Here is a 12,929-nt window from a genome sequence, read left to right on the forward strand (position 1 = left end):
CAGGCGATATACTCATTCATTTGGAATGTACTGCTTGGGCAAAAAATCTCAATCACAAAACAAGTGCTGGGTATGATTTGATAGCCATTCAAATACTAGGAAGTACAGCAAAGAAGTGAGATGAAGTTAGAGTAAATAAGGAAAGAATGAAAAGGTAAATTTATAGCTTTTCTTTTCTAACATACTTGTTGAACTTTTAAGGGAAGAATGAGGTAGAATGAGTGATTGTCAGGATATTGAAATTACTATTTTGAAAATACTTTATTACCTTTCTGAATTCAATTTTAGGATTTAAAGGTCATCTTATATGTAGAAATATACTGTAAATCACCACCAAATTAGATTCAATTAGAAACTGAACAAGTCAGGTCTTATCAACATTTTGGTCTCAAGAGGTAATCAACATTTTAATCTCAAGAAGTAAATAGTAATTTGTCTTGGAAAGTTTACAATCTTTGGCCATGATAAGTTTACTTGCAAAGAATAGTTTTTGTAATAATTTTCCTGTTTAGTATCTTTTTGAGAGTTCCAAAATGACACGCCTTAAATACTGATCAGTGGTGACTGTATGGGTAATCTTTGTGAACTTATTGGAGTGCTGATTACATACTTAGTTCATTGACTGCTCATTGAACATTTAATAAATAACTATTGCCTCAAAGTTTTACAGCTTCTGTAAAATAGACAAAAATACCTTCACAAAAATTAGTGTAAAGTTTTGCAATTGACTACTGACCTCAGAAGGTAGCACATCAATATGTATTACGTATTATGTAATATGTAGTCAGTACCGTTTATTTCCATATATATAAGACGACCTTTAGATAAGACAGGGTAAAAAATCATGGAAAATTTTCATGAATTTATCTCATATCTGTAGCATAAGATGATTTCTAAATTACAAAACAGAAATTTTTGGGGAGAGAAAAGTTCTTACAGGCAGTCCCTGGTTCTCGGCAGACTCAGCTATCGCCGATCCGGTTTTAAGTGGCTTGTCCAGCGCCATAATAGGCTGAGTTCTGGTTATTGGCGCCATAAGCACCCTTATGGCACCAATAACCAGTTATCAGCGCCATAAATTGCCAAGTTTTGGTCAATGGCATTTTTCACTTATCTGCACACCTCCGGGAACGGAACCCCCGCCAATAACCAGGGACTGCCTGTATTTTCAAAAATTAAACTACAACTATATTTATAATGATGGCTTGAATAAAGGTTGGTGTGCCTGTTGTATCCAATTACTATTACTATAAGCATATTGTTACTGTAATACAGAATATAAACATTGTCATGTACACCATTTGCATTTGATATTCTCAAACTCTCAGCTGATTGAGTATTATCAATATCTTCATTGCCATTCATTGTTAAAAGATATAATTCGGAGATACCTTTTCTCATAAATTAGAGACGTACTTTAGAGATACCTTTTCTCGTAAATTAACAAAATTTGGTTGAAAAATTGCACATATTACTTCATTGTATGAGCATTAGGTGTAATTTCTCCAGTTCCAAACGTCACTTTCGCCTGGTCATTATTTGTTTTATTCAGCCACGGCCATAACCTGCAGTTTTGACTTACTAGTATTCATTCTCAAGATCTCCATTGCACAAAGATCAACAAAAATGTATTCTATTTTCCTTATGGAAGCCACCATTGAAAATTAGCAGGGTTTGACAACTAGGCAATTTTAATGGAGCTCTTAATAAACGCTAAGAGAGAGAGAGAGAGAGAGAGAGAGAGAGAGAGAGAGAGAGAGAGAGAGAGAGAGAGAGAGAGAGAGACTATTGCCATGGTTAGGCCACTTGCAATATTCTAATAATAGTTGTATTGAGAATAATGATAATTTTGATAAAACTTGTTCTACTATGATCATATTGCATGTGTTATCATATTACAATATGTAAACAGAGCGATGATGCGCCCTATGCATTCTGGTTGTTTACAGTCTTAAAATTATCAACTGATCACGTTTTACCAATATCATCACTGTCATTAGTTGCCGAATGGATCTTAATCCAGAGATGCATTCCTTTGGTAAATTATCAAAGCTGAGTTTAACAAAGCCGATTCTATATCCTGTTTTTCATACATTGCCTAAAAGGGAAATCATTGTCTTGTTCAAGTTTCATCGCCGTTCTCAAACAACCGCTAATAACAATACAATAAAGAATGATAATTATCGTGCACAATTATTGTTCATTACAGTAGTCTGAATTGTTCTAAACAGTTACAAACAGCTTTGCATGCTGCCTCACTTGATAAGTAGTCATAAAAGCATGGGGAACGTGAAAATAGAAAATGTCATAAAATAATTTAGAAAATGACAATTATACTACCGGAAATTATTTGTATGATAGCAACGACGAAGCCGAAGTCGACTCACCAGAGCCAGACTGGAATCCCTATGACGGTGGCATATGTGATGAATCGTGTGATATGCATAAGAAAATTTTAATGAAAATTTAATATTATGTTATCCTTAATGATATTGCTACCGTGATTACACTATCATTGAAATTTCTAAAAGGTTACTGAAAAATAAAGGTGGCTGTGAGCACAATCATAACTCGTGTTTACATTTTTTTCAACTGGGATCGCATAGATAAAAGTTGGTTTCAATGATATCAAATTAAGGTAAAAATGGTTGTATTACCTTTATTTTTCATGTATGTTGGTGGTTATCGCACTGAGGCCAAGGCTAGCCTAGCGATACACATCTTAGAATTCAAGGTTTGAATTTCAGAATTGTAGTATAAAATGACCCCCCAATTTTTAGGGGTGAATTAGGATTTGAAGGTCATCTTATACACAGAAATATACAGTAATTTGTAGTATACAAATAATATATATAATATTTGGTCAATAATTCACAGTGTAAAGATATTTTTTATTTTGTAAAAAAGTACAGCACTTTTAATTGACAAAAAACATTTGACAGATTAAACAATAAAAGTAAATTTTTGCAATTATTCACAGATTCCTTTTGCATTACAATCCTCTTTTCACATTTTCCCTCAAATACTGGAAGAATCTTTCAGTGTTGTAAATGTAAAAAAAGAGAAGTTTGCCACACATATGAAGGAAAAAAATGCAAAGTATATTTTAAACATGGTAAAATATATTCAGACCAGTAACCCTAAATAATTACATGTTTTAACTTTACTCTATATACAGTGTGGAAGCTACACCAATATCCTTCCCTCACAAGGCACCATGCCTACATAGGCAAGAATATACACAGGCACAAATGTGATTGCAACCGAACATATTTTCAAAACATTACATATATTTCACTGTAAAGAGTGCTCAACCAAATTTTCAAGATTAAAAACATGCAGGATAGGTATCTTGTACTTATTTATTTCACTAGCTCATTTGTTGTAGACCACATGTTTCAGTAATATTTCACTAGACAAAATTGCAACTGAGTTGGTCTACTATACTAATTAGTATGACTTTAGGAATAATCTGCTCGGTTTTGTACATTGCTAATATTTCATAATGGAATACTAACTTGGCTACTTAGGACAAGTTTTAGCATATAAATGAGTCACTAGTTGTCATTTAAAGTAGATATATATTGATGTACTGTATACCATTATGTATAAAAGCCTAACTTTAACAGTCAAACATCCCACTACATGAGTATGCAGACATACTTAGTTAACTGGATGTTGTGTGTGATAGAATGACCGAGATTGTGTAGAGAGCTGTTTTAGCAAGATGGTAATTATTTGTGAATACGTATAATAATTTGCATGGATTTGCCTGTACAATATATTTTATTACTTATATGTACTAAGTATAATCTCTTTTCTGGAATTTCAGGTTATCTGGAGTGATAGCATGTCCATGCCTGCCACCAACCACTGTACCCTTTTCTTGTTATAAATTGGTACTTTAATGGATGAAGAAAGAACTGTAGTAAATATCAATATTCTTACCATTTGAGTAATTGTAGCCTATCAGTATCCCGGATTTTAAGTTTTCTTAGTCCACATGTTTTCATGACTTACCTACTTGCTTTTAATTTCAATATAGTATGTTGTACTTTTGTAGATTCTTTAAAAAAATTTATTTCTCATTTCTTGTTTTCCTTCTTTTTGCTCCATCATCATGAGTTTACAGATAACAGGTGTAGAAACATTTATTTGCTAAAAATTTTCTGGCAATTAACAAACAGGTGCACAGTACAACATAAATGAGTGGTACATGAATAAGTGCACCATATACATGTAACCTGGGCAACCACAAATACTTTATCACAGAAGGAATTGGCCAAGGTTTGTATAAAAATTTACTGTGGAGCCTTGCAGCAGCTGACATGTTCACATACATTACAGTGTAGAGGAGCTCAAGCAATTTTTTTTATTCTGAATTGTTTTTAAAGTGTTTATTTGATCTAAACTTTTATCACTAGTGTGCAACTCAATACTAAGTTTGTACTGAGAAACAACAGCTTGAGCTTTATCAGTTAATGAAAAATCTTTAGTATCCTTGCGTATGAATTAAAAAAATTTTACTAATAACTTGGACCCTTCAGTTCACAAAATCTTTCTAATGCTCAAAAAGTATTCAAGTATCCACATAGTTATGTTTCATAAAGCTTTGTGGTTTTATTAATACTCATTAATAATAAAGGGTAATGAGGAATGAAAAACAGAATTAATCAAGAGGGGAAAACAATTTAAAGCAAAAACATTAGCTGAACTTAGCTTTTTTTACTTGGGGTTCATTGTTCTTGTTGTTACCTTCTTCTTGCTTTGACAAATACTGAAGAATACCTCCTTTCTTCTCTTTTCTGTCTGAAGGTTGACTTTCATTTTCTAATATTTCACTTGGAATTTCTTCATCATTTATCATTTCAACCAGGTAACGTTCCAAGCTTCCTTGCTCTTTATCCTGTAAACATCATAACATCTATGATACTTCGCAACTATAGTTTTACTACTATTTAAGAAATATTGATTTGGACAAGAATAATTCATTATGTAGTACATTTCAACTGGTAAATGTAGGCTAAAACCATGGAGATTTAAACTGAAGGGGTCAAATACCTAAATGATAATAAAAAAAAATCCACGAGTGTCATGTAAAGGAAAATAAACAAGATTTACTTTTAAAAACACTGGAAATTTAAAAAATAACTTCAGTACTAAGTACAAACTATTGATTTACATGCACTTATTAGTGCCCACCGGCAAAGAAATTAGATGGATGGGCTTGAAGGAATAAACAACATTTATTATGAATATATACAAGTAGCTGCAGACCACTGAAAAATGGGATTCTTGGCCACCATTACATTAACTTTTATTAAAACATTGAATTCCATGTGTAAACTTTATACGTAAAAGTAAACACTTGTAAAACACTCCCGGCGCTCACCATCCAAAACAACATAACACAACCCCCATAGAATGTCAGGTTTCCCCAGAAAAAAAAAATCAATGACTGACAGCTGAATCAGTGATTTTTATTATTTTCAGGAACTACAGTATTTTATTTGTAAAACAATAATCAACTACGAATGTATAACATGTCAAGCTTTTGAATCAGATGCATTAGAAAACTTTTCTCATGTTGGACAAAGAATTATTAGGTATTTTTTTAGGTGTAAGAGCACTACTGATCATGAAGTTATGCCCTTCTTGTTAAAATGTCCTACACTACTGCTCTCAGAAACCAATGTCTTGTAAGAATTTTGTGATAATAAAGCAATTAGTAATTGACCATATCTCTAGTCTACACTCACATCCCAAATTAGTGACTACCAAGATGACCGATCCTGCCAGTTCTCCCAACAACACTACACAACTGCATCTGTCCGTATGCCCTCTTTCACGACACACAGCCCAGAGGCCAGGTTCTTTAGGACAGACATGATCCTTGAGTCAAAAAAGACCATGTTGTCATCACAAAAAGCTGCCGCCATCCTCAAATTTCTAGCCAACAATGTCTTTGAACAAATAGCAGCGTGGTTAGCCAAGCAAGACACCACCGTCACATATGAGACTTTAAAGGTCATCCTTCAAGCATGCCCCCAGCCCTCAGAGCTAGAAAATACCTAGACAATGTAGGAGTGGCAATAGGAAATCAATGACTCTTGCATATCTACAAGCAACTCTGACGACTAAAAACAATCCCTACCACAGACAGCCCACCAGAGCCGATGCTGGACTTAGTGCACAAAATCCTCCTTACGCTGCAATTCCCAACACATCCACCAAGCCCCTTGAGGAATTTCTAAAAATGGTAGATGCAGTTTGTCTGGCTCAGACATCAGCTAAGCCCACTCAACCACAGTAGCAGCCACCACCACACAACCACAACCTCAAAGTGATGAGAGACAAACATTGAACCAGATTTCCCCACCACGCCCAAAATTACAAAAGGGAAAACAAACAACTGCCAAATTAGAAAACAGCCTGACAAGTGACATAAACAAGAGGATCAAAAAAGAAGAACAACCAAATCTCCACTGGATCTCCTGAATCTCCACTGGAGATTCAGGAGAAAAGCTCAAAAATATGAACAACACTCTATGCTATAGAATAACTTGTAGTAGGGGCAAAGCAGCAGCTCAACCAACTACTACAGGAAAAGGCAAAAACACTGTGTTTCAATATCACTGATGAGATGTCTGACACAATTCCTCTTCGATGTGGGTGCACGCAAGTCATTTGTCCCAGCCAACCTGAATGAACAGCTAAAACCAACGCTTTCCATTTGTCTATGGCCAACAACACCCCAATAAACATTTATTTTACCAGAGGCATGAAAGTAACATTCAACAACAAGCCATACAGTTGGACATTCATCACAGCAGACATCACTGTCGCATGCATGGCACACAGCATGCTGGTAGATGAATCCAGACAACAGCTTGTTCAGAGAGACGCCCTTATAGCCCCCCATCACTCCAAAGACAACAACAAACTCCACGCCAGGGCCAGAAATCTCAAGCTTCCCTCTGGAATTTCCTGATGTGTTCATGGACGACCTCCAGCATGACCTCCCAGGTCCTACAAAACACCACGTCCAACGTATCATCACCAAGGGCCCCAAAACTAGCTCACGCAAAACAAATATTCCATGATATGGAACTGGCAGGAATCTGCCAGAAAGCCTACAGCCCATGGGCATCTACCCTCCATATGGTGCCTGAAGCAGACAGCACATGGCGGTCCAGTGATGACTACTGGCACCTTATGTTAAACAGTACTAGACAGGTACCCCACTACCTGATACCGCAAATGTAACTACCTAATCAACTCGAAGAAGCAAGAATATTCACAAAAATTTATCTTCTCAAGAGATACCACTAAGTCCTGGTAGCAAAAGAAGACATAGAAAAGACAGCAATCATAACTCCCTTTGGGACAAACTAAAAACACTATAGATTCTGGAGGATGATTCATCTTTCCTAGTTCTTTTTGGGGGAAAGTACAATAAGACCCTCCAGGCACTCGCCATAAAAAACACAGGAACCCCCGTAGACCGTCAGGTTTCCCCAGACATCACAAATCGATGACTGACAGCTGAATCAGTGATTTTTATGTATTTTCAGGGTCTACAAAAATTCCTTACAATGCTTGTTTTGACAATTCAAACCCAAAAAAACCCCTCTAAATTATACTGATATCTGAGTATGTATTTGAATAGTTTTATAACAAAAAATGCATTGTCATAAAAATTATATTTAAATACAGCAACTAATGAATATTTCTCTATGAAAAATACTGCAAATAGGAGAATTTGCCATGAATAATGTGTATACGTATATGTTCCATAGAAAAATCCGCACATTGGTGAGTTCGCAAATCTGAAAAAGCAAATAGGCAAGGGTTGACTATATTTATTTGTACAAGAATACAAAAATCAACCACGAAAGTACATGTCACACTTTCCAGTCATATGCATTAGAAAACTCTTCTCATGTTGGACAAAGAATTATTAGGTATTTTTCAGGCATGAGGGGAGACAACTGATCATAAAATTATGCCCATTTTGTGCTAATGTCTTAAATGTCTTAAACTTCTTTTCCGCTCATGGAAACCAATGTCTTGTCAGAATTCTGTGATAATAAAGTAGCTAGTAGTTGACCATGTCTCTGTCTACACTTGTATCCTAAACACTACTACAGAGGTGAAGATTCGTTAAATAAGGAAATAGTCACATGTTTGGACTTACAGGGTTCACATGAAACCACATGCAGTACTACCCACTTTTGTGCTGAAATAGGTTCCACAACCTACTGCATAAATGCAAAAATGTCCTCTAAATATGCATATAACTGACTTATAACTGCCAAATGCCCAGTACCCCTTAAATTAGAATGCTTATAACTGCCTATTTTAACACTTCACTGCTTCATTTGAGTGTTCAAACAAAAATATACATAAATACCTTAAATTATCATACTAAAACATGTCTTTTCTAATAAATACTCTTATTATATTATGTTAAATTATAATAACAGCGCAGACAATATAAAAATGGTTTAGAAATAAAATTGGTAAGAAATTCAGAGAATATTTGTTGTAAAAAATGTACGTAAATTTACAGAGAAATGATATTGTTATTTTACAATAAAGTTTTGTACATACTTACCTGGCAGATATATACTTAGCTTACGTCTCTGACGTCACGACAGAATTCAAAACTCGCGGCAAATGCGACAGGTAGGTCAGGTGATCTACCCCACCCGCCGCTGGGTGGCAGGTGTCTGAACCAATCCCCCTTTCCAGTCATAATTTTTCTTCCACCTGTCTCCTGAGGGGAGGCTGGGAGGGCCATCAATCGTATATATCTGCCAGGTAAGTATGTACAAAACTTTATTGTAAAATAACAATATCATTTTTGTACATGAACTTTCCTGCCAGATATATACTTAGCTGATTGACACCCTTGGTGGAGGGAAAAAGACAGAGGTAACAAGGAAAAAGGGGAAACAACATCTGTTGTAGGATACTAACAACCTTGGTTCTTACCTGATAAGGCTGAAGACTTCATAGTTACTGTCTATTAGTCTGCAAAGCCTGAAGAGCTACAGCGAGGGCGTGACCTACAGCTGAAAAGACTCTTTGGGGTCTACCGAATGGGATTTAGATATCCACTTACTCAGTAGAATCCAAGTCGGATCATGTCAATGGGGATTCGCCCTCTTAAATGACAGAGCCTGACCACTACCAATGCAGGGAGCTCTAGCACGAACAGATCACCTAACCATTCTAAATGTTAGCAATACGAATAGAAAGAGATGCCTACCCGCATCCTCTTTCAAACAACCATAAAAACACAACACAAACAATAGGGGAAAAAATTTACAAAGGATATGCTTCAGCTCCCTGCCCCAGCACCGAATCCGCCGATACATACGGGCCTAACGCGAAGCACTTCTCGTAAGTAATCTTGACGTCTCTAAGGTAGTGGTTCGTGAATACTGAATTGCATCTCCAGAATGTTGCTTTCATCAGATTCTGGAGTGACATATTTTCTTGTTGAAAGCCAAGGACGTCGCAATGGCTCTTACCTCGTGAGCCTTGACTTTCAAAAGCTTGAAGTGATCCTCACCGCAAGCCAAATGTGCTTCCTTCACGAGGCTTCTAATAAAGAAGGACAAAGCATTTTTAGACAATGGTCTACTGGGATCCTTAACAGAGCACCAAAGTCTGTCCTTAATGCCCTTAAGAGACTTCTTCCTCTGGAGGTAGTATCTAAAGTCCTCACAGGGCAAAGAGTTCTTTCTGGCTCTTCCCCTACCAGGGGAGCTAAGCCTGGAACCTCAAAACTCCTTGGCCAAGGATTTGAGGGGTTCTCGTTCTTAGCTAGAAAAGAAGGAAGGAAGGAACAAATCACGGAATCTCCTTTGAAACCTACCCTTCCTTCTAGAGCATGAAGCTCACTAACTCTTTTGGCAGATGCTAAAGCCAAAAGAAACAGAGCCTTCTTCGTAAGATCCTTGAAAGAAGATGACTGGGAGGTTCGAACTTCGAGGACCTCAGGAAACGAAGAACCACGTCCAGGTTCCAGCTCGGAATTTGAGACGAGGGTTCCTTGCAAGTTTCAAAAGATCTTAGCAGATCATGTAGATCTTTGTTGTTGGAGATATCTAAATTCCTGTGCCTAAACACAGCTGCTAACATGCTCCGATATCCTTTGATGGTCGAAACTGCAAGACCACATTTTTCCCTGAGAAAAACCAGGAAATCTGCGATTTGGGTCACAGAGGTACTGGAAGAGGAAAGCTTCTGGTTTCTGCACCAACGGCGAAAGACGTCCCACTTCGACTGGTAGACCCTAAGGGTAGAGGGCCTTCTAGCTGATGCGATAGCCTTCGCTGCCTTAGCTGAAAACCCCTTCGCTCTGACAAGACTTTTGACAGTCGAAAGCCAGTCAGATTGAGAGCGGGGAGGTTTCTGTGATACCTGTCGAAGTGGGGTTGTCTGAGCAGATCTACTCTTTGTGGAAGAGCTCTTGGAAAGTCCACTAGCCATTCCAGTACCTCTGTGAACCAATCTTGGGCCGGCCAGAATGGAGCTACCAGCGTCATCCTTGTCGCTTCCGAGGCCGCAAACTTTCTGAGTGTTTGACTCAGAATCTTGAATGGAGGAAAAGCATAGACGTCCAGACCTCGCCAGTCTAGGAGGAAAGCATCGACTGACACTGCTCCTGGGTCCGAGATCGGGGAGCAGTAGAGGTCTATTCTCTTGTTCTTTGCTGTCGCAAAAAGGTCGATAAGAGGTCTGCCCCATAACCTCCACAGGTCCTGGCAAACTTCTGAGTGCAGAGTCCACTCCGAGGGGAGCACTTGATTCCTCCTGCTCAGGAGATCGGCTCTGACATTCCTTTCTCCCTGTACGAACCTGGTGAGGAGAACAATCTTCCTTGCCTGAGACCACAACAGCAAGTCCTTCGCTGTTTCGTACAGGGAGAAAGAGTGTGTCCCCCCCTGCTTTCTTATGTAAGCCAAGGCTGTGGTGTTGTCCGAGTTGACCTGAACTATAGCATTTCGGACGTGGGGCTCGAAGGCTTTTAACGCCAACCACACTGCCATCAACTCTTTGTTGTTGATGTGCCAGGACACCTGTTCCCCCTCCCAGGTGCCTGACATTTCTCTTGACCCTAGGGTCGCACCCCAACCCGTCTCCGACGCGTCGGAAAACAATACTTGGTTCGGGTTTGGCATGTACAGAGACAGACCTTCTGCAAATCGGAGAGGATCTGTCCACCACAGAAGGTCCTTCTTGATTCCTTTTGATATCCTGAAGGAGAATTCCAGGTCTAGAGAGAGACACCTCCAGTTCCGGTAAAGGAAGAATTGGAGAGGTCTGAGATGCAACCTTCCTAGAGAAACGAATTGCTCCAGCGAGGAAAGTGTCCCCAACAGACTCATCCACTCCCTCGCTGTGCATGCATCTTTCTCTAGGAAGGTCGTTAGTTTCTCTTGGCAACGAGCAATCCTCTCTGGTGACGGATATGCCCGAAAATCCGGAGAAACCATCCGAATCCCCAGATATAATCAGCTCTTGACTGGGGATTAATTGTGACTTCTGGAAGTTCACCAGAAGCCCCAACGAACTTGCTAAAGTCAGTGTCTTTTGTAGGTCCTCCAGACATCTTTCTTGTGAGCTTGCTCTGATCAGCCAATCGTCTAGATAGAGAGACAGCCTCACTCCCTCCAAATGTAGCCACTGCGCTACATTCTTCATTAAACCCGTGAAAACTTGAGGGGCTGTCGAAAGGCCGAAGCACAAGGCCCTGAATTGGAAGATCTTCCCTCCCATCATGAATCTTAGAAACTTCCGTGAAGAAGGATGGATAGGCACATGGAAGTAAGCGTCCTGAAGATCTAGGGACACCATCCAGTCCCCTGGACGAAGAGCCGCCAACACTGAAGAAGTTGTCTCCATGGCGAACTTCCTTTTTTCTACGAAGACATTCAGGGCGCTTACATCCAGAACCGGTCTCCATCCTCCTGAGCTCTTGGGAACTAGGAACAGTCTGTTGTAAAAACCCGCAGAATGAGGATCTTTCACTAGTTCTATCGCCTCCTTCTCCAGCATAAGATCTACTGCTAGAGAGAGGGCTTGATTCATGATGGGGTCCTTGTACTTGGCTACCAACTCCCTCGGAGTCGTCGTCAACGGAGGTCTTGATAAGAAGGGAATGAGGTAGCCTTTGCGGACAATCGAGAGTGACCAGTTGTCCGCCCCTTTCGGGGGGCCCAGACGTCGGCAAACTTCAGAAGTCTGGCACCCACTGATGTCTGGAGGACTTGAATCCTACTTCTTCCCTCTGATGGATCTAGAGAAGGTCTTCCCTCGTTTAGTGGGTCTAGATCCTCTAGAGGAAGAAGCTCTGGCAGGAGGGACTCCTCGAAAGGGCTCCTGCCTAACTGGAGTCTCTCTCTTGGTTTTAGCTTGGAAAGAAGAGTGAGGCTTCCTGGTAGACTGGGCTAGCATGTCCTGTGTAGCCTTAGCTGAAAGGGCACAAGAAACATCCTGAACGATCTTCTTAGGGAAGAGTTGAGGAGAGAGCTGAGAATACAGGAGAGAGGCTCTCTGAGCATGCGATACTGATTTCGTCAGGAACGAACAGTACACAGATCTCTTCTTGATCACTCCCGCTCCGAAAAGTGAAGCTATTTCACTCGATCCATCCCTCACTGCCTTGTCCATACACGTGAGAACACTGATAAGATCCTCAGGAGAAATGGAATCCGGGGTCTGCGTCTTCTTGGCCAAAACGCCCAAAGACCAGTCTAGGAAGTTAAACACCTCCAGGACTCGGAACATTCCCTTCAACAGGTGGTCAAGCTCATTCATCCCCCATGTCGTCTTAGCAGACATGAGGGCAGAGCGTCGAGAGGAATCCACCAGTGAAGAGAAGTCCGAGTCTGCCGAGGATGGAAGAACGAGGC

General features: G+C 39.4%; 2 protein-coding genes across 4 annotated transcripts in view; one reads left to right on the forward strand and one right to left on the reverse strand.

The window, feature by feature from the left end:
* Positions 1-4,088, forward strand: part of LOC135197921 (sodium/potassium-transporting ATPase subunit beta-2-like) — a 35,532-nt gene extending 31,444 nt beyond the window's left edge. The window contains exons 7-8 of one of the 3 annotated variants that reach the window (XM_064225173.1): positions 4-154; positions 3,833-4,088. In XM_064225173.1, coding sequence (XP_064081243.1) covers positions 4-119 — 116 coding nt within the window. In that variant the 3' untranslated portion in view covers positions 120-154; positions 3,833-4,088. Of the gene's footprint in view, positions 1-3; positions 155-3,832 lie in introns of those variants that run through there. The other 2 variants (XR_010310682.1, XM_064225174.1) reach the window with 2 other exon arrangements.
* Positions 2,880-12,929, reverse strand: part of LOC135197920 (SWI/SNF-related matrix-associated actin-dependent regulator of chromatin subfamily A-like protein 1) — a 119,086-nt gene continuing 109,036 nt past the window's right edge. Inside the window, exon 13 of the mRNA XM_064225163.1 lies at positions 2,880-4,906. Coding sequence (XP_064081233.1) covers positions 4,706-4,906 — 201 coding nt within the window. The 3' untranslated portion in view covers positions 2,880-4,705. The remainder of the gene's footprint in view (positions 4,907-12,929) is intronic.

This window comes from Macrobrachium nipponense, chromosome 21, assembly GCF_015104395.2.
Source record: "Macrobrachium nipponense isolate FS-2020 chromosome 21, ASM1510439v2, whole genome shotgun sequence".
Taxonomy (NCBI): Eukaryota; Metazoa; Arthropoda; class Malacostraca; order Decapoda; family Palaemonidae; genus Macrobrachium; species Macrobrachium nipponense.